This window comes from Fukomys damarensis, unplaced genomic scaffold, assembly GCF_012274545.1.
Source record: "Fukomys damarensis isolate Sample0158 unplaced genomic scaffold, DMR_v1.0_HiC HiC_scaffold_16, whole genome shotgun sequence".
In the NCBI taxonomy this organism is placed as follows: domain Eukaryota; kingdom Metazoa; phylum Chordata; class Mammalia; order Rodentia; family Bathyergidae; genus Fukomys; species Fukomys damarensis.
The window spans coordinates 95,300,499-95,328,477 of NW_022900928.1; the positions used below are offsets into that span (position 1 = coordinate 95,300,499).

Sequence of the window (27,979 nt, forward strand, 5' to 3'; positions counted from 1 at the left end):
AACTTTTATTAATTTTTAAAGAAAGGAAAACTGAGGACAAGGGATAGAAAAGGAGGAAGGGAAGAAGAAAGAAAGAAAGGAAGGAAAAAGGAAGAAAAGGAAGGAAGGAAGGAGAGGGAGGGAGGAAGGAAGGCAGGTAGGCAAGGAAGCATTTAACCTAATATGTAACAATATAATTTAAGAATTTCAGCTGTGTAAAATTAAATGTAATATTAATCTAAGGTATCTGTCAGGTTCCTAGACCAACAGTTCAGTGAATGTGTAGGTCCTGCTTTTTCCTTCTGCTCAGTTAGAAAAGCACACTCCTCCCATTGCATCAGAGACAGGTAGGGGAACCACAAATGAATGTACTATTGGCTTTGCTCATCTCTTACAGAGCATGAAACTTCAGGCCCATCCCTGTGTGCACCACACTTCCGTGCTTCCCTCAGCTCTGGCTCTGATCTGAGAACCACACTCAGTGCGATGGAGGCTTCAGACATGTTCTGTACACCAGTGCTGCACTGACAATTGCCTTTGGACTGGTACCTTCCCAAATTCTTTACTATTAGTCAGCAGCAAGATAAATACAAAAACGAGGTGTAAGACTTTAGAAAATCTTTTATAGCTCTTTAAAAAAGTAGTAATTTTATGTTTCTTCCTTTTAAAATTCAGGCTAATTTTTATATCTTTGGATTTTTACATTTTGTTTGACCAAAAAGGTATCTTACAAAATCATTGCCCATGCCAAATTGACCAAAACTATGTAAGCTAATTTTTTCGCTCCAAGTAAGAGGACAGGCACCAAGTAGAAGACCCTTCTCTTTTACAGGCATGTGAATTGCCTGCAGGTATGGAATATTACTCAGCCATAAAGAGCGAGAGAATAGATTCATTCATAGGAAAATGGATACATATTGAAGATATACTCCTAAGTGAAATAAATAAGTCCCACATGTGTAAATACCAAATAGTTTCCCTGGTGTGAATATTCTGCAACAATGCATAAGATTCTAATAAGATTACTGACATTTAGAAATGGGAGGAAAGGAGCTAAAGGTGTAGGGAAGGTGTGATACGAAGGGGAAGAACAAAAAGGGAAAAGAAAAAAATGTGAGAGAATGAAAAGATGAAAATAAAGTGTTTGTAGATGGGGAGGGGAGGAGGGGGTGAAGGGAGGGCAGAGGTAAGGGGAAAAAAATGAGAATCAAGACTTGCCATGTAAAGGTACATGATCCCAACAATGAATGTAACTGTACTGTATCCCTAAATGTACCAATAAACTCAATTAAAAAAAAAAAAAAAGCAGCTTTGAATTCAATGTGTCTCAGGTTCTCTACATTCCTGACCTCCAAGGTGACGCCAGCCCTGCCATCTCAGAATAGTATCTTGACTAGCAAAGACTTTACACAAAAGCTGTTCAGAAGCATTTTCCACCCACAAGTATTGAGATGGAGATGAGAACATGAGAGTGGCTCCTGCTGAAGTTCTTCCCTCGATATTCAATTATTAAAGTCTGATAGTGTTATTTTGCAAAAACATTCCTTAATACATACTAATCACTCAATTATATTTTCCACCAAAAGTAAGATTGTTTTAAAAATTTCTAAATGTGAGTTTAAAACTTCAAAACAAGTATTCAACACAAACATCCCAATTAAGCAAAATAAGACATGGATGTATCTCTGTAGGCTTCCTTTGAGAAAGGAAGCAGCGAGTTCCTGACCATGCACGCTGAGCAGGAAGAAGGGGACCTCACCGCGGTGGGGGTCGTGTCCCGCGTGAAGATGGGCCAGGTTTTCCAGTTCATGTCATGGCGGTACTGCTGGTGCACATGCTCCCCCAGCCCGTACACATTGGTGCTGGGCAGGCGGAAAGACAGCTGCAGGTACTGATAGGCAAACTGAAGGGGCCCAATGCTTGTGTCCAACCTGGGTCATGGGGGAAAAATGAGAGTCACTGAATCGCTCTCTTATCTCTGCCAGGAAGCTGTTTGCATCTTTCCACATTCACTCCGCCATCAGCTCTCGGTGTTTTCACCAATCCTGTTACCTTGGAAGGCCTTTCCAGGGCATCTCTGGTTCTTTGAATCTAGGGGAGCACAGTACCAGTGATAGACACCAGAGTCTCAGGTTGGGAAAAGAGACTTCTTATATGCTGTCCATCTTCTGCATCCCAGACACCATTCTGGATGTTTTCTAAATACTGTCTCATTTTCCCTAGCAAAAGCAGATATTTTATGGAGCAGGAAATTGATGCTAAAGAGGTAGCACATATCACTGACCAGTAATTTGCTAGTGCCAGGATTTGAGCATAAGTTTTATTAATATCATGATTTGAATTCTCTCCGGGAAAATTGGTGATGTAAATTCAAACACTTTTAGGTGCTTGATGGTAAGATTTACAGAAAATAATACTTTGGAATGATAAACAGAGAAATTTCAGTACCAGTATAAATGATAACTCAATAAACTTCTTACTTCATAATATATGTGAACTATGAGCATGTATATACTTATATAACTTAGTATATTAATACGTTACATTTTAGTACTCTTTCCTCTACAATCATGACAGATTATCATTGTGAATTAGAGTAAAAAATGTACATATTTCTGAAGAGCAAGTATATTTTAAATCATACTTATCTTTCTTCATGCCAAGAATATGTTGGAATGAGTGATACTGGGTATATTGAAAAATGTGCAAAGAATGTTGAAAAGCTCACAGGACTCTTTTGTTGCTCATCCTCATTACTTTGATGCTGAAGGGCGTGTTGGTGACCTCTATGTGGTAGCTCAAACCCGAGGTATCAGTAGTTCCATTACTGGGCTTGATGTTTTCGTGGGGTACCTCATAACGAATCTCATTGGGATCAGTAATCTGTCAGAAGAAACCAGAAGGAATAGCTTCAAGTATGATCTCTTCCTTGTAGAACTACATCCCCCATGAGAATAGCTTCTGATTCATTTTTTTTTCCAGTACCAGAAATGGAACTCAAGACCTAATGCTTGCTGGTAGACTCAGCGCCACTGAGCTACATCCCCAGCCCTAGCTTCTGATTCTTGACCTTACGGCTCTTTGTGGAAAGAAATCACTCAACCACCACGTGGCCTGTCAAATAAAAATTACCCTGCCCATCCTATCCCAAGATTCCTGCATTGAGGAATGGAGATACTTTCTGCTTCCACACATTTGCATAGAACATAATGGAAACTGGTATGAATGAGCACAGGGTAGGGAACTCCCAGGACTGGTTAACGCCCAAACCAACCTTAAAGTGAAAACGATTGGATGTCTGAAATTCAGCAGTGAAGAGGGCATCAGTTACATCATTTCCAAATAGAGATGGGGATGGAATCTTTTTCAACTGGGCAGTGAACCCTAGAATATGAAGAGCCATGCAAGAGAGAGACTTTTAACTTTGATTTTTGTAGTAATAAAAAGACTAACATACAAAGAGTTTTCCCCTGGGGATACACTTGGGCAGTGCTCACCCATGCTTGTATGTTCAAGGCCACTGCTGACTTCATAACCCCAGTTCCTGGGGAAGAAGCAACTAGGAGCATTGGTATCTGCCACGGGATCCCAACAGCACTTATACTGCCTTCTGCAGATATCCTGTAATGATAGGCACAGAGTTGGCATTATACAAAATAAAGGAAGGAAAGCATTATTTGACCATTTCTTTATAAACTTTTATTTCAAGAGGAATTTAAGATACTTACATTCATCATGTATTCATTCTTTACCTGTTCATACAGCTATGGAGCTATTTAAATGCGTTTATCAATCAGCAAGAAATTTATAACATAGACAAATGAGATACAGTGGTGTGTACCTTCAGAAAATTTACAGGCTAGCAAGAAATCAAGACAATTTGAAAAGTGGTGACAGTATGATGAGTTATGTGTTCTAAGAGACTGTAAGGGAAGCTGGGGGAATATGCACACCAGCCATTGCACCGGGCTGGAAGGCTGAGAATACAGTGGAGAGGACTCCAGATAGGAAAAGCAAAAGTTAATTCCTAAAGCCCCAGAAACTGTCAGATAGGTGAACAGTAGAAAGGCCACTAAAGCAGGGAAGACAGCCATACACAGTAGACTGAAAAATACAAACTTGCTATGCTGAGAACACTGGGTAAGAACAATGGGCATAGAAAGACCAAGAAGATGTACATGAAGTTATTGACTCATAACTGGGAAGGGGATTTGGATGTACAGAGAAAACATGACTAAGGACTACTCTGATTTATTCTGTACCTAATAATAATGTCTGAACTTTTATTAAAGGAATGCATTCAGTATAGATTGTGTTATTTATTTATTTTTTTTATTTTTATTTTTTTTGGTACTGGGAATCAAACTCAGGTCCTTGCGCTTGCAAGGCAGGCCACCGAACTGCTGAGCTAAATCCCAGGCCCTAGATTGTGTTATTTAAAAATAAAGAATATTCTAGGTCTCTTATGGTTCCAAATGAATTTTTGGATTCTTTTTTCTTTTTTCTCACCTCACCCCACAAAGAATGGCTGCTATCAAGAAATCACACAATAACAAATGTTGGCGGGGTTGTGGGGAGAAAGGAACCCTTCTCCCTTGTTGGTGGGAGTGCAGACTGGTGCAACCACTGTGGAAAACAATATGGAGGTACCTCAAAGAGCTTGGACTGGAGGTTCCGTTGGACCTAGCCATCCCTCTGCAGGGTACCTTTCCAAAAGAACTAAAAGAATCATATCACAGTGATGTATGCCCACCCATGTTAATAGCGGCACAGTTTGTAATAGCAGAACTTGGAAACAGCCCATTTGCCCATCAGTTGGAAACTGGATAAAGAGATGTAGTTTTTCTATAAAATGGAATATTACTTAGCCATAAAGAATGAGAAAATGGATTCATTCATAGGAAAACAGATATATATTGAAGATATACTCCTAAGTGAAATAAATAAGTCACACATGTGTAAATACCAAATAGTTTCTCTGGTGTGAATACACTGTAACAATGCATAAGATCCTAATAAGATTACTGACATTGTGAAATGGGAAGAAAGGGGCTAAAGGTATAGGGAAGATGGGATGGGTAGGGGAAAGGTAATAAGGGAAAAGAAAAAAATGTGAGATAATGAAAAGATGGAAATAAAGTGTTTGTAAATGAGAACCAACCTGTCATGTAGAGGTACAAGATCCCAACAATGAACGTAACTGTACTGTATCCCTAAAACATACCAATAAACTTAATTAAAGCTGTAAAAATAAATAAAAATAAAGAATATGTCACAATGCAACTCATTTGCAAAAGGTATAGTACTGACAAGTACTTTCAATACCAGCATCTGATATAATTTTCTGTAAAACCTTCATATTGATATAATTTAAATCAGTACCTACTATGAAAAAGCACATTATATCACAAGATATATTTAAATATTTGTTAATTCTCCATAAATCTAATTGACATTCTTGCCTCATACTTTTCAGATAACAGCAACAACAACAAAAAAAAGACTACTGGATTAACTCAGTGGTTCCGCCTCCTGCTTTGCAAGTGCAAGATCCTGAGTTCAATCCCTAGTACCAAAAAAAAAAGGACTACTGGAAATCAGTGAAGAAAGAATTTGGGGTTCTGGCTGGCCTCTGCATGATTGTCCTAAGTCTGAGACAGACACTGAGAACCTCTACCACTTTGCAAATGGGGTCTGAGTCTGAGTCCACAAGGTTGTTTCACTGCCATAAACTGTTTCAAAGCCTGCAGACTTCCATAAAAAGTAATTAACATTCAGATAAATACATTCTTGGGTGCAATCTGCTCTAATGTTCTTCTTCCAGTCCCAGGCACCAAAGGTCAAACCTTGTAGACAATTAACTTCTAATCCTTCAAACCCCATATATCTTCCATGCATGTGTATAGTGACAGCATTGCTTTCTTTCCTTTTCATTCCTATTGTCATTACAGTAACACAAATGCCTAAACTATCGTGTTGACTCACAAGTCTCCTTGTCTTTATTCTTTCTTTAACACTAAACTTTCAAAAGATTATCTCTAGCTATCTTGCAAATAAATTCTATGTGATTTTCAATCAGACATTATTCACTAATATAAGAACTGAAAATTGCCTTGGAATTTATTGAGTCCACTTTCTATTTGATGAAAGCATGTCTTTCATAGAGTCTCTGATAGATGTTTAAATTCTGTAAATGATATATATCCAACTTCTTCCAAAATTAAGAAATTTCACTTTCGTATTTAGTATTTTACTGCAATGATATTTCTTTAAGTTTAGAGTCAGCCTCCAGAAAGTTTCATTTTCTAAAACTACTCTATTCAAGTTGCCTTTTAGATTAACTCTCTTAAGTCATATTAAAACTTTTAAAAGGGAAGGAGTCTGATTATAGTTATGTGATGAGAAAGAAAATGGAACCTATATATAGAAAAAAAACTGTGTCATTATTTGCAAATAACATTATCATATCAGAAAACCCCAAATGATTTTACATAAAATTGAAAAGAATAAATAAAGTTAAGAACATCTTGTTATAAGATCAATATTCAAATATCAATTATAAATCTATGCCAACAACAGAGAAGCAGAATTTTATATTTAATAATAGCACTTTGTAGAGTTAAATATTAATTGTTAAAAATTAAAACTGTGTAAAAATAAAAATAAAAATTCAAAAATAAAACTCTGGATAAATAAGGAGTCAGTATCACATTTACAACTTTTAATATTCAATTTCATAAAAATGATAATTATCCCAAAATCAATCAGTAAATTTTATTCAATGACAATTGAATTTCTGGTAGATTTTGTGGGAGAAAATTGGCAGGCTAACATTCATTGAGAAGTCTAAAGGGCAAAGAATGGGATATACAATCTTGAAGAATGATATCAGTGATTTGGAAGTCTTATAAGACCATATGTCAAGACCAATTATGAAGCTATGATAACCAAGGTGGTGTGATATTGGTGAAAAGGACAAGCTAACAATTTAACAGAATGGGTTTCAGAAGGAAATCACATATAAACATAGGATTTACTGCAGAGGACTGTAATATTGATTATGCCCAAGGCAGGCTGTGAAGAGTTAGCCCACAATTGGCTTGCTTATAGAAGTGAGACTGGCTGAAGCCTAAATGCTGAAGGCAGAGTAACTCACACCCAAATTCCATTCCCATAACTAAAACTTTCTAACTAGAAGAACAATGTTCTAATTACAAGCATATATTTTGTCTATACTATTTCTAATTGGAAATGATATGATACTCGATATAGAAGACCCAAAAAACTCCACAAAAAGATTTCTAGAATTAATTGACAGATTCAGTAGAGTATCTGGATATGAAGTCAATGCTCATAAATCAATAGTATTCTTGTACACAAATAACAGACTCACTGAGAGAGAAATTGGGGAAACAATTTCTTTCACAATAGCATCCCCCCAAAAGTGAAATATCTAAGAATCAATCTAATGAAGGAAGCAAAAGACCTCTGCATTGAGAACTACAACACTCTGAAAAAAGAGATTGAATAGCATATTAAAAAATGGAAAGACATCCCTCCTGGGTAAGAGAAACCAATAGAGTGACAATGGCCATACTTCCAAAACTGCTATACAGATTTCTGATTGAAATCCCAACAGTATACTTCACTGAACTAGAGAAAACAATCCAAAAATTTATTTAGAACCAGAAGAGACCTAGAATAGCAAAAGCCATTCTAAGCAACAGAGACATGACAGGGGGTATCACAATCTCCAACTTGAAACTATACTACAAAGCCACTATAGTTAAAACAGCATGGCACTGGCAAAGAAACAGACCCAAGGATCAGTGGAATAGATTGGAAAATGCAGAAACATCTCAAGACATACACAGCAACCTTATCTTTGACAAAGGAGCCAACCATCCTCACTGGAGGAAAGATAGGCTCTTTAATAAATAGTGTTGAAAAAACTGGATTTCAACTTGTCAAAGATTAAAACTAGACTGCTGTCGTTCACTGTGCACTAAAATCCAAGTGGATTAAAGATCTAGATATTAAAACAAAAAAAAACTTGCTGGAAGATAAGTTAGATAGAACTCTTTAAGACATTGGCACAGGAAAAGACTTTATGAACAAATCCTCAATAGCATGGGAACTAGTACAAAGAATCAACAACTGGGATCTCATCTTTTTAAAAAGCTTCTGCACTGCAAGAGAAACCACCAACAGAGCTAAGAGTCAACCTACACTGTGGGGAAAAAATTTTACAAGCTGTTCCTTAGACAAAGTCTACTATCCAGAATATATAAAGAATTCAAAAATATCAGCCACCCCCAATTTAAAAACACAATTCAAAGTGGGCATCTGAAATGAATAGACATTTCTCAAACAAAGAAGTAAAAGCAGCAAATAAATATATGAAAAAATGTTCAACATTACTGGTCATTCAAGAGCTGCAGATGAAAACAATACTGAGATTCTACCTCATCCCAAAAAGAATGGCTGCTATCAAGAAATCACACAATAACAAATGTTGGCAGGGTTGTGGGGAGAAAGGAACCCTGCTCCATTGTTGGTGGGAGTGCAGACTGGTGTAACCACTGTGAAAATCAATATGGAAATCCCTTAAACATCTAGGATTAGAAGTGCCATTTGGCCCAGCTATTCCCCTACTGTGTATCTTCCCAAAAGAATTAAAAGAATCATACCACAGTGATATATACTCATACATATTTATAGTGGTACAGTTTGTAGTAGCTAAAACTTGGAAACAGCCTAATTGCCCATAAACTGGAGACGGGATAAAAAAGATTTTTTTAAATAAAATTGAGTACTACTCAGCCATAAAGAATGAGAAACTAGAGACATTTATAGCTAAGTGGATTCACATAGAGGACATACGCTTAGGTGAAATTAATAGTACACACAGGTGTAAATAACGAATAGCTTCTCTGGTGTGATAAACTAAAAGTGTAAATAAGGATCAAAATGTACAATTGACATTGTGTAATAGGAAAAAAGGTGTAAAGGTTTAGGGGAAGTGGGAAGGGTACAGAAAAGGCAAAGAGAAAAAGAAAGAGAATAAGAAACAAATGGAAGCAAAGTCTTTGTACTACACTTGATCTTAGCCAAAAGGCCGAGAAGCGATGCAAAGTCTTTGTAAATAGGGAAGGGTGGAGTGGGTGAAGGGAGGCCAGGGGAATGGGAAAAAAAAATAAGAACTAAGATATATATCATGCAAAGGTACAAGATCTCAATGATGAATGTAACTGTATTGTATACCTAAAATGTACCAATAAAGAAAAAAAATTAATGATACATATAAAATAACCACTAAGAATGGAAACATTATAATAAAAGCATTAGAAAACATAATAAATCATATTTTCAATACAAAAAACATATAAAAACATAAGAAAAAGTTCATTATTTATGAGCAATAAAACAGAGACAACAATCAGTTAAGATATGTATATACATATATTTATGTGTGTGTGTATGTGCATGTACACACAGTGGTAGAAATGAAAAGTCTTTTTATGTTTTTAGTTATTGTTTATTTTATTTTATTAAAACATGTTTGTAATTCATGCAGTTTATAGTCACTTTGGGGAGTAGTTACAGGTACATTTTATAGCTTTTTTTTCCTAATCCCCTTCCCCTTTCTTCTTCCTCTCCTCCTCTTCCTCTGGTTCCCCATCACCTTTTTCATACTTGTTGATATTACTTGTTTTAGCTCGTTATGGAATTAGAAAATTTAAAACTATTAAGATTTCAATATTGTTCAATTTAACTTAAAATTCCATACAGTCATAATTGATATCACATCAGAATATTGTGATAATCCATGGTAAAAAAATAAAATCTAAATATATACAGAACCTTTATGACAAAATCATAAATCACAGCTAAACAGAATTCAAATAGTTGATATTGTTATAGAAGCCACTCAGGGAGAAAAATTTGTTCTGTACCACATATTCATTAGGACCCCTGTTGTCAATAGTGCAATTCCAGAAGACTCTAGTCATAACAATTTACTGAATTCTCCAAGGAACTTAGTCGTCCATACGGGCCTCATTCTTGAGGAATGTGTAGTCCAGCTAACAAACATTTAACCTTTTCATGGTTCACCTTGGAATCACATTTATATGTCAACAATATTTGAAACTTCCCTCCACTTTGGACTTTAGAACACTATTTCCTCTCTTTCTCTCTTTCCTCCATCTTGCTTCCTTCACTTCCTTAATGTTTGCTATGTTTTTATTAAAGCACGAAAAATAACTCCCCACAAATCACAGGCCTATAAGCCACTCCACCACCACACTCTCTGGACTTAACCCTCATTTCTTTTAAATAAAGCCTGGTAGGCCACCAGCGGGAACCCCATTGCTCTGACCTCTGTCACTGTGTGGTGAGGTGCGCAGTCTATTCTTTCCGACTGAGGGATCTTGGGGCACTCTGGAGTAAATGAAGATTCTGCATAGAAATTAAAGGACAAAGTTGAAAATCTGTAGTGTAAGCACAGCTCCAAAAAGGAAAGCGGCAAAGTAACAGACTGTCAGCCAATTTTTCAACCAACAAATCAGGGACAGCTGGTATCTACATTTCCACACAAGGTTGTACACTTTTCCAAGTGTTCAATCCACCTAGGTTGGGGTTTTCTTTTGTTTGTTTTGCTTTGTTTCTTCAATTTGAGATACAATTTACATACAATAAGCTTTTTCCAGTGACAATTCAGTTTTTTGCTCTTTTAGAGTTTTTGGTTTTTTGTTTGTTTGGTAAGTTGGTTGGTTGGTTTTGGTTTTGGCTTTGGTTTGTTTGTTTTTGTTTTTTGAGACAGGGTCTCACTGGGTAGTCCAGGCTGGCTTCAAACTTGCAGCAATCACCCTGCCTTAGCCTCCCAAATACTGGGATTGCTGACATGTGCCACTATGCCCAGCTTTAATTTTTATTTTTATTAGTCCATATTTGCAGTATATAATGATTACATTCATCATGGAGAGTTTGTACAAGTACATAACACATGCAACTAGGGAGCCAGAGGGAGCAACGCACCTGCCCTGCAAGCTCAAGGTCCTGAGTTTTATTCCCAGCACCACCTCCCCCCAAAAAACACAACATAATACATGTAATAACCACCATGTAATTTTAAACACTCTCATCACCCTATAAATAATTCACATCCCTATTTCCTTTTTCCAAGTCTCCCTGATAAAAAAAGAATCTATTGTTTTCTCCATTGATTTGCCTATTCTGAGTGTTTCATATAAACAGCATGACAATATAAGAGCCTTTTGTGCCTGGCTTGTTTCAGTTGGTATAATGTTCTTCTGTGCTGCCACATGTATGAGTGCTTCATTCTTTTTCATGAGTCCTAGCTCATTATGTGGATTAAAATTTTTTTCATGTATTCATCAGTTGATATACATTTGGGTTTCCACTTTTGACTAGTGTACATAACTATGCTATGAATGGTCATATAAAAGATTCTGTATGAACATGTTTTCATTCCCCTTGGTTGTATACCCAAGAGTGGAATTGCTAAGTCATGAGGTTATCTTCAATATTTTGAGCAATTGCTAATTTTTTTTTTTTTTGTAACAGGGATCGACCTCAGAACCTTGCAAGTGGCAGCACCACTGAGCTAAATCCCCATCCCAATTGCTAATTTTATTTTCCAAACTGACTATACTGTTTTATATTCTTATTACAAGGAATGAGGACCCCACTATTACCGTAACCTAAATAATACTTGTTATTTGTTTCTAGTTTAGTCATTCTACTGAGTGAAAAGTAGAATCTTGTTGTTTTGACTTGTATTTTCCAAATAACTGATGTTGCTGAAATCATTCATGGACTAGGGTCATTTATATATCTCTATGGAGAAATATCACTTTAAATCCTTTCCTTTTAAAATTGGATTATTTTTATTTTTTAATTTATTTCATTACATATCCTAAATGTTAAGCCTTTATCAGATATGGCATTTATAAACACATTTCCTGATTCTATGGGTTAGCCTTTCACTTTTTTTGATGATGTCTTCTGAAGCACGAAGTGTTCCGTTTTGTGAAGTCCAGTTTGCCTACTTTTTCTTTAGTTACATGTTTTGGGTATTATCTAACAAACTGTTCCCTGACCCAGGGTCACAGATACTTATTCCTATGTTTTCTTCTTAGAGCTTTATAGTTCGGGCTCTTGCATTGAGGTCTTTGATCTATTTTGACTAACTTTCATGAATATTGCCAGGTAGGAATCCCAAACCACGTACTTTACATGTGAATATCAAATTGCATTACACTTTTAGAGGTTTTTTTCATTCGCTTGTTTGCTAATGTTTGGTTTTGTTCTGCTCTCTTCCAACAACTTTGATGTACACTTGGAGGATATTATTGGCCCCACATAAATTATACACTTTCATTCAGATTTAGTCATTCTTATTTTAGCCTTATCAAATTGGTCAAACCTTCCCCTATGTAACAACAGAAATAGGACTGAGTCAGTGGGCTCCCTAGACATTCAAAACCCAGGATTTCATCTGATGCTTTAGACAAAACAGTTTCTGTGGGCATAATAGGTTCTCTTTGATGCTTTTGTTCTCATTTGAAATAACTTCCAAACTACCTCTTTACCATGTTTATGGCTCTGTACTTAATGTATATGCATACATTTGTTTCAAAATTAAAGACTTAAACATAAAACCCAAAATTGTAAAATTCCTAGAAGAAAACCTATGGTAAAAGTTTCATGACATTAGTTTTATCAAGAGCATGGGCAACAAAAGTATAAGTGATGTCCTGAATCACTTCAAAACATTTACCTTTCATAATCATTTTGACTTTGAGAAATAGCCAGAATTAGAATAGTACTGCGCCCAGTGAATAAGATGGACGAGGACATAAAACCTTGACAAAAAATTACCATAAATATTTTGAACTGATTCAGGATACAACAGCCATAACAAAGCAACTAAAGCCACTCAAAAACAGAGGACTTTCAGAACTGCTTCAGAAAGTGGAAAAATGATGGGACAAGTGTGTTTGAAGGAAGAGAGAGTATTTTGAGAAAGATAAATGAAAATGTTTTACTTTAATCTTTTTTAAATTTTTCATTTAAATATTCACTGTATTTTTGCCACATCTGGCAAGAAATGAATTTCCAAACTATATAAGAAACTCAGAAAGTTCTATGGTGAGAAAGCAAATAGTCAACTTTAAAAATAAGCAAAAGAGGGCTGGGGATTTAGCTCAGTGGTTCTAATGCCTGCATTGCAAGGACAAGGTCCCACGTTTCATCTCCAGTACCAAAAGAAAAAAAAGAAAGAAATGAGCAAAAGATTTGAATAGATATTTCTCTAAAGAATACATACAAGTGGATAACAAAAATGTGAAAAGGTGCTCAACATCATTACTCATCAGGGAAATGGAAATTAAAACTGTAATGAGATAGCACTTCACGCCTACTAGGATCGTTGTTATGAAAATAAAATGAGAGATGAGGAAGGGCAAGAAACAGCAGGAAGGAAGGTGCACGTGATGGAGTGAAGGTCTACACATGTATGTAAATGTCACACTGAAAGCCACTAATTTGTACAGTTAATAAGTGTTAATAATTACAATAAAAAACAACTGTTGACAAAGATGTGAAGAAATGGAAACTCTTGCACACTGTTACTGAGAATGCAACATGGTGCAGTCACTATGAAAACAATATGTGATAAGTAAAAAAATAAAAAGAAACCACCATATAACTCTCCAATCCCACTTCCAAATATTCATCCAAAGAATTTGAGTCAGGATTTTAAAGAGATATCAGCACTCCCAATGTTAACTTCAGCACTAGTCACAATAGCGAAGGTATAAAAACAACCTATATATGCACTAAAGGGGGAATGGATAAAGCAAATGTGATATATAATAGAGTATTACTTAGTCTTAAAAAGGAAGAAATTCTGTAATATGCAGAAATATGGATGAAACTTGAGGACAATATGCTAGGTGAAATAGAGTAGTCACAGAAGAACATACACTGAACTATTTCTCCTATATGAAATACCTAACTCAGTCAGACTCATAGAAGCAAAATATAGAATGGCAGAGGCCAAGTGTTAGGGGAAGGGAAAGTGGATAATTGCTTGCAAACACATATTCCAGTTATGAAAAATAAGTTCTGTAGTACTGACGCACACCATTATTCCTATAGACAGTAACATTTATATTTTCTAAAAATCTGTTAAGAATGTATACCTCATTTTACATGTTCTTACCACAATAAAAAAAATTTAAATCTACTTTTCAACTCATGCAAAAATCTTCAAAAATATCTCAGAGAAAAATCTAGTGTGTAAAATGATTAAATGTGGACCTGCTTTGGATGAATCAAAGTGTTTTGGTATGAATGTAGGTGGGAAGATTAGTTTTATGTAAAAGAAACTTTATAAACTGAATAGTAATTTCATCTACAAAAAATTTTTTGGAAAGAAGTAGGAATAGGCTCAAAGTGATTAACATCATTGATTTTTCAATTATCTTCGAAAGTTGTGATTTTTCCAGCAGGTACCTCAATGTTCCTTGAGCAGAGGGTCAAAGAGATACTGTGCAAGTAAGTGTTCTGCTATCAGTACAATTTCTTTTCACTATGTGGTTAATCACATCTATAAAGGAGCTTTAGCAAGCAGAGCAAAGCCTCAAATTCAATTTGCGTTGAAAATAAAATTTTGTACTGCACATATTTTATTATTTAGAAGGTAATGTGAATATAGAGGAGAAATATGTTTCTATATGTATGTGGAAGTAAAAGAGACATAGAGGGAGAGAGCAAAGGACAGAAGAAAGGAGAAAGTGAACAATTTCAAAAAGATCTTTCAAAAAAGCATAGCTATTTCCATAATAATATGAAATGGAAGCTAATTACAATGCATATCATCAGGTCAATATAGCCCTCAATTTTCCTGTGACCTATGCCTTTTCCATGATGTAGTAAAGTTGGGCATTGTTTCTTTAACTGTTCTTTCTCCTTGAGAATTCTACTTCATGAGTCTGCATGGGAGGGCAGGTGTCTAGTGAATCTAGTTTTGTATCTTGTTAGAATTGCACCTAGAAGACCCTAATATTCAAGGTTTAGTTAGGAAAAAATAGCTTATCTTGACATTTGACTCAAATTAATTGTGAGTATGGATTTTGAACACAACAACACAGTGACAAGCTCAAGAAAGAAGGAATAAAAAAAATCTCTTTGGTATCCAAAAAATGGCCCAACTCCGTTCCCACCCTTTCAACTCAGCAGTCACAAAATCACCTTTACCTGAACGTCCCTCCAAAAGAAGAAATAGCAACAGGATGTCTGCAACTACAGCTATCAGGATGAAGATGATCAGAAGGACTTCCAAGACAGTGAGCTTCTTGGCCATCTAGATGGACAGAGATAATTGTATTAAAACAAGCCACAGAGCCCCATCAGCCAAATAAATAACAGATAGGCATTGTGATCAAGATGTGAACTTGTAGCTGGGCAGGGTGGCACTTGCCTGTAATCCCAGCACATGACAGACTGAGGCAGGAGGATCACTTTGAGTTTGAAGCCAGCCTGAACTACATAGTGAGCTCAAGCCTGAACTATATAGCAAGACCTTATCTCAAAAAACAAAAGAAAAAAATGTAAACTTATTTACAGTAGAACCTGATCATCAGTGTTCCTCTTTACATAATCCAGAGAATATTTTCTACTTATCCACAATGTCATCAACTTCATTACAAGTTCAGCACCTCTAGGACTCTTACCTTTTGTTTGCAAAGATATTGAATATTTTCCAAGTAAAAGTATATGAGACATAAAGAATTAGAGTGAAAATAGAGGGGTTAAGATGACTTCAAACCCCTTTCTGATGTCACTTTGATCATTTGACCTCTGCAGTGGAAAAGAGGATACAACTTAGGGAGAAAGAAAATACCAGGAACTAAATTCATCTCTTCCAATTCCTATGGCATGAAGCTGAGTTGTTAACAGTTTAGGAGTCACTGATCCTTTTAAGGATTTGGTAACAAAAACAAACCTGATCCTGACTTGCACCATGATGCTTAGATGTGTGCTCACAGCCCACAGACTCATATAAACTGAATGTCTCACAGTAACCCTGGCGATCATTTATGGACCTAAATGCTAATATTCTGCTCTATTGAAAAATGTACAAACATGGACTCAAAGGCCTCAAATTCTTATGCTGCCTTTCTTAATAACAGAAGAGTTGTTTACCTTTATGATCCTATGTTTCTTCATCTATAAAAATGAGATCAGATTGTGCATGCATTGCTGTGTATTTTGCTGTAATTATAATAAAGCCAATACTATGCACCTTGAAGTTCTAACAGTCCTCAGCTTGAGTGGCTTTCATCATCACCCCATTTCCATCAGCCACACACTACAGCTCTACCCCGGAATTTATCGTGCTCCAGAATTGTTCCACTTTTGAAATCCTAAATCCTATTTCTCATTTACTGCTTATAAACTGATGTGCTTTTTGCTCTCCAATTGTCTTATTTCAATCTTCCTTCTTCTTTGATCACATTGATATTTCTGTTCTTTTCCCATTTCCTTTCGATTTCTTAGCCCTTCCTGATGTTTTTCCCTACTTAAACCTCAGTGTCTATTGCTTAACTTTTTCTTCTGACTGAAACTATATAATGAAACAATCAGGCCAAATATCTGTCATGAAGTTGATGCACTAGCTTCCTATAGGTACCACTTGAACTCATAATTTCCAAAAAAAATAAATAAATAATAAAAACAATGGGCCTGCAAAACTGACTGATTATCTTACTAGCTCCTCTTATTGTTCATGGAAATGAATTTTTAAAATCAAGCCTTTTTAAGCCTAGCTTCTGTCATCCTATTATTACCCAATATAATCTCTGTCAAAGGAAAAGTAAATGTTTTGCAGAAACTGTCATCTCCCTGCTTCTCAACCCAAGCAGTTCTATAAATATTATGCATAACTAGGCAAATTATCATTTTTTACCCTATGTTCTCAAAGCAGTTTTTCATCTTTAGTCCAAGCATAATTTTTACGCCTGTTCTCTGGCTTTCACACTTACTGGATTTCTCAGTTGCTTCACCAATTAGTCTTCCTTTTACTTCCATTATGATCCTCTCTCTCCAAATGGCTTTTCCCCCTGTTAAATGTTTCTAAGTCACCCTAAATTATTGATGACTCTTCTCTAGGTAACATTTTAAAATTCATTTTCCTTTCACGGATAATTTTCCAAAAGGATAATGACACACCGTGCTGATTACCTTCCTTACATATTACTGGTATTGCTTGCATTTTCTGCAATCTACTGGAACTGCTCTTGCCAAGGTCATCAGTGATGTAGTTGTTAAATACATCAGGTATTGTCTTAATCTCCTAGAACTTATCGACCACTCCCTCTTCCTTGAAACTCTTTGCCCACTGAAAAGCCTAGATATCAGTATTGCTCAATCTCAGTTTTCCACCCACACTTTTGGCACTTTTCCAACTTATATCTTGCATCTCCTATTTCATTACATATTAATAATTCTCATATTTTCACAGAAGTCCTCTTTTAAAACTTCCCACTCTCCTTGAACAATCCCATCTACTCACATTACTTTATACCATATATGTCAGCAATCTAACCTGTATTTCTAGCCCAGAGATTTGGATTCATATATTCAATAGCCTGTTCAATGTCTCACTTGAGTGTTCAAAAGACTTAACAAAAATGAATGTGTTTGAAAATAAAACAATGTTTCCCAACACTCCAGTCACTATTTATGCCAACTGCCCCTCAAATAATTAATAGACTGAGGAAAAGAACCACAATTCATTCTTTAAAATACCTAAGAATCATTTTGATTCTTCTCCATTGGGTCTCACAGACAGTTCAGCCAGACTGTATTCCCCATATCTTTGGGTCACTTCCCCAGTGGCACAACACAGAGTCATTGGTATTTCTTATATTCAAGTCTTAATGATCTTTAGATAAGCTATAAATTTTTTAATCTTGTGAGCAAATATTCATGATACTCTCATACTCTGCCTGTCTCATATAATTACACCACACTAAACCACTACTTATGTAACAATAACTTATAAATCAATGCGCCTAATTTTCTTTTTTGTTTTGCTTCTCCTCTTCTTCCTATACCTTACATCTTTCTTCTATAGCCCAATGTCATGACTATTTCTACAGTTTAATCTAAGTGTACAGTTAATTGAGGTAGCCAGTAGTCTAGCGTGTAATAACCCAAGGAAAGAAGCACTTTAGTACTGAAATGAGAAAAGAGGAGCAAGGACCAACAAATACTTTCCAAAGAGGAGCTTAGGAAAAACATTCAGCTCTTGGACAAACTAGTGTTTGAACTTGAAATTGGGGTTTATGACCTAGCTATTCTTTCCTATTAACTAAAATCTATCAGATGTCTTACTTGCAGTCTAAATTACTCAAAATATTTACTCTATTCCTCATAAAATGTATATCATATTATATTCTAATAAAGTCTCTACATCAAAGTTGGTCATGCAGGCACCATAATTTCTCTTTTATAAATGAATACTAGCTGGGAACTTAGCTCAGTGGTTCTGCTGCCTGACTTGCAAATGCAAGGACCCAAGTTCAATCCCCAGTACCAAAATAACAATAAAAATAATAATAATAATAATAATGGATTTTGTCTGTAATTATTAGTTGTAGAGCTGAGACAAACTCTGAGCTACCACTTCTTAAACTAATATTTGAGTTCTCTCTCCACAACATCTGTCAGACCATGAGGATTAAAGGTATAAAGTACAAATCTCCAATGGTGGAATTTCAGACTGTGAAAGGAATCTGAGGAACCAACCTTAATTATTCATAATTCTTCATTTACTTTCTTTTACCATGGCCCACAACTAAGTATCTCAGAAAATGCACTGGCCATCCATTATTTTCCTTTTCCAAGTATAGCTTCTTTTCAGAGGGAGATTTTTCTTTCCAGCCTTTACAAACCAGAATCAGGAACATCTTCTACAACTCCTTAACCCTCCTGAGGGAGCACGTTCAACACAATAGTTTGGGAAGAAGGAGAGGGAGAGGGAGAGATCTCACACTAGATCTCCCCATCTGTTCTACACACACACACACACACACACACACACACACACAATCTCTCCTCTGTGCACTATCTCATCCTCATTTTTTATCCTCTATAGAAAAGGAAGAAAATACCACGTCCAGAATAAAATGTAGGCATATAGGTCACCTAGCAGAGCAGGAAATAGGAAAATTTACAAAAGAAAAAGATCCTATTTGCTCAAAACACAATCAGCATTGGCAGAAGTACTCACCTCATAGTCTCTTTGCTGTGGCTGTCCCTGGTTGATTCAGAACTGAGCAAAGGTGACTGGACCTTTGCAGCCAGATTCTAGCACAATCAATTTACTGCCCCATAAATTTGACCACAGTTGGAGGAGTGGAGTGCATTTCCCAACATACCATAAAAGAGCCCTTGCTCTCCTTGTGAGGAAAGAGAAAGCTCTCGTTGTTAGTAAAAAGGAAGGGTGTTTTTTTCTAATAGTTATCCCTCCGTTTTGTTCCTGCTCATATATCTGATTACTTTGCTTGCTTGCCATCTATATCATGCTCCCTTGTTTGTCCATAAGCATACAGGGCTCAAGAGACACATTCTTCCCTGTTTTTCCCATGGTTGTATTTCCAGTGCTCAACATTCCACTCCATATGTAGATAATTTTAAATATGTAATTATTTTTTAAATAAATGAGGTAAAGAATGAGTAGCTCTTGGTTCATTAAATTGCTCTTTTCTCCACTTTTGTCCTAAAAAGTCCTCTTAGTTTAACACAGCTTTTTATTTACTCAAATATGCCTTTGCCTCAATTATTCTAAGTGAGTAAAGCATCATGAAAAATGGAAACTATGTAGTCTTACAGTAAGATACCGAGAGTGGATATTTTCCATGCCTTTTTCCTGCTCCACAGCTTTGAAAACTCTATGATTAAGGAATTTCTCACAATAAGAAAACTGTCTTCCCAAAGAAGGACCTAGAAAATCTTCTTTCACAGTCTCTCTTTTTACCAAGCTAGAGGAAGAGGGCTGGGTGCAGTGGATCGGATGTGTCTGTGAGTGGCTGAGATCCAGAAGAAAGTACAGAGAAAGGGGTGCCATGTAGAGTCCTGGATGGTGAGGAGATATCTGTGTCAAGAGCAATAGGTGTCAGGAAGCATGGTATCCTATCTCAGTTTGGGGCATGAATCCTGTCAGACCAATGCTAAGGGCAGCAGCAGTCCAAGCTCCAGCAGGGTGATCTGGGTCTTCTGCCTCACTTCACAGCCTGAAAACATGATTCTTTACCTCTCTTGGCATTTCAGTGGGTCACGACTATCTTTACATTTTTACATTTTTTATGCTAAACTTAGATAAAGTGAGTTATGATTGACCTAGATATAATTGACATACTATAAAATTAACCCTTTTATAATGCAGTGGTTTTCAGTAAGTATATTTGTAAAGTTATATGACCATTATTACAAACCAATCTCAAAACATTTTTATTAACCCCAATGGAAGCTATATATACTTTAGTAGTAATTCCCATTCCTTTCTTTTGTGGTCTCTACAACAATTTATCAATTTTGTTCTCTAGGGACTTGGTTATTGTCATTGGTTATATGTCATATAAATAAAATTATACAATATGTAGCCATTTGTTCTGACTTCTTTCACTGGATAGAATGCTTGCAAAGTTCATTCTAGGCTGTGCAAGTATCTTCCTTCATTCCTTTATATATCTACATAGTGGTATGCATGCATAGGCATATAACACATTTGTTTACCTATTCATCAGCTGGGTTGTCTCCACTGTTTCTTTCCTATGAACAATGCTGCTGTGATTATACACATTTTGTTGTGGTATGTATTCTCAATTCTTTGGATCTATACATAGGAATGGAATCACTGTGTCATTGGGTTACTGTATATTTAACTTTTTAAGGAGCTGAAAAGCTGTTTTCCAAACTAGTGATATCCTTTCTCATTCCCATTGTCCTCAATAATATGTGAAGGGTTTGTGGATTCTTTGGATAGCATCTATGAACCAGAAGTGATAATACCAACAATAATCTTTAGCATGTAGGGAAATTATGTAGACATGCACACAAAGAGAGTCTAGGCTTCTGTATTTATAAACTCCCAGAATGACATATTCACCTTATCTTTTGACCCAGTACAAGGTAGCCTTTATTAGAAGAGAAATTTACCTAGATCTCATTTCAGATTGGGACTATATGTTGGCAAAAGATCAAGAAGGCAGATTTATGGGATTTATTATTACACAAGATCTTTTTATACTTTTCATAGAGTTTACTCGTAATTCCCCACATTCTGTGTTCATTTGTGACACATAATGACAGACATTTCTGGCTAGTCTAATTCATTTCCTGAAATGCAGAAAATAGCTAACTTTACTATTTCACTTTGCTAACTAATAATAGAGATTGACCAGTGAAAAAGTAACAGAGACATTTTGAAAGGAAAGACAAACATGTGGCCAGTATCTTCCAGTTAGCAAAAGGGATAGTGAAGTTATGTAGTGGCATATCTCTGTTACCAAAGCACACAAGCAGATGGAAACATCAGCTCAGAAATAACAATATGTGTGAACCTTAGCTTTCAGAGCAGCATCCTTTAAGCCACATGTAAAGTTTTCACTGCTTCAGACATAAATAAAGAACAAGGGAATATTGGCAAAACTCTGATGATATCTGTCAAGGCCAACAAAAACTTATTTTTGTGGTAAATGTGACAATGTTATGACTTTACTAAAAGGAAGGCTGGGGATTTAGCTCAGTGGTTCTGTTACCTGCTTTGCAAGAGCAAGGTCCCGAGTTCGATCCCTAGTAACAAAAAAAGAAAAAGAAAAGAAAAGGAATAAACTTTCTTCCTATTTAAGGTAAAAGGTTTGAAATTTTTTTTTTATTTTTACAAACCTATAAGGTGGTAAATGAAACAATGTGATAGAGAGAAGAAAGTATATGTCAAAAAGTAAGACTCAAGCTTTCCCTAGATATCTAGCCAGCATTTAATGAGGCCCCTGTTATGGAGACAACTTTGTGATCACCACCAACAGCAATGGCTCCTTGTGGAATCAAAACACAATTTCAAGACCAACCTCTGGGGTCCCTGAAGCTTTTTCAGAGTGATTATAGGGTAAAGCTATTTTCATAAAAATACCAAGAAAATATTTCCTCACTTTCTCTTTTACTGTCTTTCTCTCACATGTCACAGTGGAGATATCCAGAGGCTATTTGACATAATATCACAAAAGATTGAAGGAAGGGCCGGGCCAGGAATTTAGCTCAGTCGTGCCACTGCCTGCTTCGCAAGTGCAAGGTCCAGAGTTCAATCCCTGGCACACATGCATGCACACACACACACACACAAAGATTGAATGCAGAAGTAGATATGAGAATCCAACTTCCTTCTATGAAGTCAGACTTTAAAGAGATTTTCAAGAGTGTAAAATAGTACTAATCTAACATTTCTGCTTTGAAAAATATAATTTAATTTCTAATAAGAGAAATATTAAATATAATTCTATAGACAAAATTTTTGAGATCCTTAATAATTTTAAGAGTTTAAAGCAATCCTGCTTTTAAAATTTCAAAGGACTGCCAATAAATATATATATTTTAAATGGAATCCCAGAACAAAAATAAATCCATGATTGAAACCAGAGTGAGGAGCTCAGAACCCTGTGAATCTGCCTTTTCCCCTTTTCCCCACACCTAGGGAATAAGAGCATTCTATGGTTCTGCAATGCTCCACAGCTTGGAAATCACAGCTTTAGCCTGATATCAGCATATTACAAATGAGAAAAACTGATCCTAAAAAAATCTTCTAACTTTACAGATTGCTTCTGAGTTTTTCTCCTCCAAATGAAATGAGCACAAAGTTCCCCAACAGTGGCCCAAGGCCTGTGATGGGGATGGCCAGGATGAGACCTCACACTGAGGCTGACATCTCTTCTCTAGGCAAAGGAACAAGGGAGTCACAAACCCAGCTCCTCCCCATGGGGAACTGGCTGCTTAGAACCTCAAAGTATATTATACTATATACTTGAAAAGTTGAGAGTAGATTTTAAGTGTTGCAATCACACAAAAATGATAAATATATGAAGTACTGGGTTTGCTTTATTTAGTAATTCCACAGAGAGTAAATATATCCAAACATAATGTTATGTATCATAAGTATAAAAACTTATTTGAAAAACCAAAGTGAATTCAAGAGAAAGGTGATAAACAGATGCTTGGGAGTTCTCTTGAGAGCTAGAGCTACTTGGGCTGGACTGCTAGGCTGGAGGGTAGGAGCTGACATGTCTTGGTCTGGAGGCCCTTAAACTAGATGGCTCAGAATCAGCTTCAGAACGAACTTCCACAGCCTAGGCTGTGGGAGCCATTTTAGATCTAAACCATGAAGGATTCCTTGTGGGAAGAAGTTTTAAGAGTAACTGTGGCCTGAGCCGCCATCTCTCCAGCACCAGGAAGGTAGCCTGGACCCTGATCCACTGTGGGAAGGAGAGCCACGCCTTCTCCCGTCTGGAGCCACCATTGCTCCAACACCAGGAAGGTAGCCACGCAGTCCCCCAAACCCTCATAACTCCCCTAACCCCCACACACACACTCTCTGACCTCCTGATTGTGCCAGTCTTTGGACCCACTCTGCAGAGGCAGAGGTGGTCATAAGGGGTATTTTTCTGAGTTCCCAACTTTGAATATCATTAAAGAAAGGGCGTGAGAAACCTGTAGTAGAACAGTGTGGAGTTCAACTGTTCAGAAGGTTGGGGAACTCAATCTGGGCCTTGCAGCCAGAGGTCAGTCTGAGTCATGTGGTTCAGCCATCAGCTAACTAAGATCAGGAGTCTTGAGTCCTAGCTCTATTTGAGCCATTAAATGGTAAATATACTATATTGAAAAGTTTGTTCACTGCAGACATGTTCTGGACTGCTTCTTGATTTCAATTTAATTCAAACGGTTTAAGGGTGATAGACTAGTGATTACCACAGGTGGTCAGTTTCCAAGTTGTTCTTGATCATAATGTGTTGCTGATTGTATACGTTGGGATAAAGGATTGTGGTTGATTTGATGAGCTGTTATCTCTGATGTTATGAAGATGAGAATGTCTGTGGGTCATTACAGACCCAGAAGCTAGGGCGCAACTATATCGGGAAGATTTGGGTGATAACCCAGAGATTAAACCAAGGAGAGCCCAACAACAAAAATGAAAATGAGAAAACACTTAAGCAAGACACAAAGACAGACTTCCAGTTCACAAATGGCAAACAGTAGAGCAAATGAGGATGAAAAGGCTGATAGTGAACCACCAGGACACCCTGAATTCAAAGCACAGAAAGTAACAAAACAGATCAATCAATCGCTCTAGAAAAATTCAAAACAGAAATAATTTCCCAGATAACCATAGAGATGGTGAGCAAAATTAAAGTCGTGATTCGAGACTCTAGAGCAGAAACTGACAAAAAAATAGATGAGCTCAGGGCCATGATAGAAGCCATGAAGGCCCAGCATAAGAAAGAAATGGAAAAAATAAACGCCCAACATAGGAAAGAAATGGAATCCATAAAACAGATTCAAACAGATATCCAGGACATTAAACACTCCATTGAAAGTGTACACAACAGAATAAAAGAATGTGAAGATAGATTCTCAGATATAGAAGATAAGATGCAGTCAGTGACCATGAAAAGAGACATCTCTTAAAAACAGTAGGGGATTATAAGAAATCAATCCAACAACTCCTAGATGATGCAAAGAAGAATAACATAAGACTGACAGGAATCCATGAAGTAGCAGGAGAAAATACAAATGATTTCAAAAAGCTGTTCACAGAATTAATGACAGAAAACTTCCCAAACAGAGGGAAAGAATTTGACATTCAGATAACTGAGGCATATAAGATCCCAACTAGCTACAATCAAAAAAAATCTACACCTAGACGTATAATAATCAAAATCCCAGAAATCCAACAGAAGAACAAAATACTACAAGCAGTAAGAGAAAAGAAACAAATCACATGCAAAGGAAAGCCCATCAGAATCACAGCAGACTTTTCAACACAAACCCTTAGGGCAAGGAGAGCCTGGAGTGAGATATTTCAAGTACTATAAGAGAACAACCTCCAACCTAGACTGATGCATCCTGCAAAACTCTCTTGCAAAATGGATGGGGAAATAAGATACTTCCATGACAAAGAACACCTGAGAAACTACATGAATACCAAACCAGCACTACAAGGAATTCTAAACAAGATCCTAGAAAAAGACAATGAAGGCAACCACACCATGAGGCCCAACAAGCAAATCAAATAGGCAAGGCAAGAAACTAAAAGGAGAAGGTGAAAAAGTAAAAAGAGTCAACAAAAGGCCAATAACATAACAATAATAAGTCAGTACATATCAGTTATAACCAGCAATGTCAATGGCCTCAACTCACCAATCAAGAGAAATAGACTGGCAAAATTCAACAATATGGTATATACAAGAAACACACCTAGTGCAAAAAGAAGCCCATAGACTGAAAGTGAAAGGATGGAAAACAATTCCCCATGTGACAGGAGCCCAGAAAAAAGCAGGGATAGCAATCTTATTTGCAGACAAAGCAAATTTCAAACTAAAACTGATTCTAGTATTATTGATGTAGGGCGGTACTGTATCATACCTCTGTGAATGTAAAATGTCTTGTACCTGCTTTATAATAGGTAGGAGTGACCATGCTTTATCAGAGCTATTTTTAAAGATATTACTCTAGAATGTTCTCTTTCCATATGATGATTAAGATGCCAATAAAAAAAATGGTGCCAGCTACCACAACAGCAACAGAAATTTGCTGTTATCTGGATATTATTCATTTCTTTGTTTTTTTGTTTTTGTTTTTTTAATGGAATGTGCTGAATGTCTATAATTTTGTTCAGATGACTGCAGAATCTGGAGAAGCTGTTGCTGCTATTGATGCATAACATACTGCTATTATTGGTCTTTTTATATAAATATATATATACTATATATATAAGTTGAATTTTTGGAAACTTTAACTGTGCTGTCAACTTTGGAAAAAGTTATCCCAATTTACTGTATTGAGTTGGCATTGTACAGAAACTGACAGCCATATTGGTCTAGAAATGTTAATTTTTTTATTTTTATTTTTTTCCATTTATACAGGGGTAATGCACTGTATTAAATATGTAAGGTCATAAATATGTAAGGTCATATCTATGTGGGTTTGATTACAGAAACTAATAAAGTATTCTCTTAATAATGAAAACAAAAAGAATAAGATAAGACTACAAGAGCAAGAAGCAATTTAAATATGTTCAGGGACCATTTTCCTCTTCAGAATTAAGGATTATTTTAATCTTACATCATTGCCTTTTCTCTTTTACTTTCCTTTCTAGTTTTATTTTAGGATTCCCTATTTCTAATGTTCATACAGAGATTTCTTTAACAAAGGAGGGGGTGAAGGGAGGGCAGGGAGAAGAGGAAAAAATGAGAATCAAGACCGATCATGTACAAGTACAGGATCCCAATAATGAATGTAACTGTATTGTATACCTAGATTGTACCAATAAACTTAATAAAAAATAAAAGAATTTGCAATAGAAAAGAAAAGAGCAAGTGTGTTGGCGATGTGTTTCGTGTGTATTTTCTCTGTTGGGTGCCATGATGGGGAATTTTATGTACTGACTTGTCTGGACCATGTGGCCCAGACATTTAATTGAACATCATTCTGGATGTTTCTGGGAGGATGTTTTTGAACTCTGAGGAACTCTTGAGGCGGGCCTTTCCAATCCATCAAAGGCCAGAACAGAAGAAAAGTCTGACTTCCTCTGAGCAAATAGGAATATTCCAGCAATCTTCCTCTGGACTGGGACTGTGTCTCTTCCAAGTCTCCTGCCAGCCAGCTTCTCCATTGGACTTTGAACTCAACAAGACTTCACAATCACAGGAGCCAAGTTCATCAAATTCATCTGTCCCCACTTCTCTCAATAGGATGAATATATATCATTGCATACAATTATATATATATATATATATATATATACAATATATTTTTTAATAAAAAAATAATAGCAGTAAGTATAAGATGAAGGAAAAAAAAAAACTAAATGGCTCAGACCTCCATGGTGTAATTTAGGGACTCTGTGAACAAACATAGGAAAAAAAATCTTTTGTTCACTAATTTCTAAATGAAAGCATTCCCTGAGATTATGAATATAAATAACAAGAATACAAGTCTTAGCAGACTATATGTGTTTGTCCAAGAATATTTTCATATCACATGATGAGATTATAATAGATATTTCAAAATATAATTTAAGCTGATAATTCCATTGATCAGCATAATTGGTTACATTCTAAATCATTTTATTTGATATTTTAAAAAATACACCTCACATTACTGTCAAATTTTAATATTTGAATAAGTAAATCTTAATATAATAACTAAATTTTGTTAGAATAATCTGAATTTTACTTGATGCATTTTAAAATCTTGTTTTATGAAGGGATGCCATAGGTGTTACCGAGCCATCAATTGGTCCCTGACGCTGCAGAAGTTCCTTGCCACCACGTTCCTCACTCAGGGTCTTGGGCCTTCGGTATTGTCTAGATGTGAAACTTCATCTTGAGCACTTTGGAGCAACCAGAGCCAACTAACACCCATACACCCCCGTTAGTAACATGCAAAAATTCTAAAATATGGGGCAAATAGCACATTCATCTTTCTAGTTTTTCTGAATTGGTTAGAGGAGATTAACAAACTCCCCATCTTTTCAATAAAATGATTCCCAAGGTTGCCTTTCCATGTTCCTCTGGTTTCCTAGTTAGCCCATACCCTCATGTCTCTTATTTTGATAATCACAACATAAGCCAACTTGACAATTAAAAAGTGCCACACAACAACTGCTTACTGCTGAGGGTGCAAGCAGAATGGC

The 27,979-nt window shown here is 36.2% G+C and overlaps 1 protein-coding gene and 1 pseudogene across 1 annotated transcript in view; both read right to left on the reverse strand.

The window, feature by feature from the left end:
• Positions 1 to 27,979, reverse strand: part of LOC104850657 — a 264,398-nt gene that overhangs the window by 71,776 nt on the left and 164,643 nt on the right. Inside the window, exons 71-76 of the mRNA XM_033764494.1 lie at positions 15,268 to 15,373; positions 10,361 to 10,440; positions 3,477 to 3,600; positions 3,254 to 3,363; positions 2,708 to 2,862; positions 1,739 to 1,910 (exon numbers count right to left, since the gene is read on the reverse strand). Of these exons, the coding sequence (XP_033620385.1) occupies positions 1,739 to 1,910; positions 2,708 to 2,862; positions 3,254 to 3,363; positions 3,477 to 3,600; positions 10,361 to 10,440; positions 15,268 to 15,373 (747 nt within the window). The remainder of the gene's footprint in view (positions 1 to 1,738; positions 1,911 to 2,707; positions 2,863 to 3,253; positions 3,364 to 3,476; positions 3,601 to 10,360; positions 10,441 to 15,267; positions 15,374 to 27,979) is intronic.
• Positions 9,024 to 9,109, reverse strand: LOC117286504 (annotated as a pseudogene).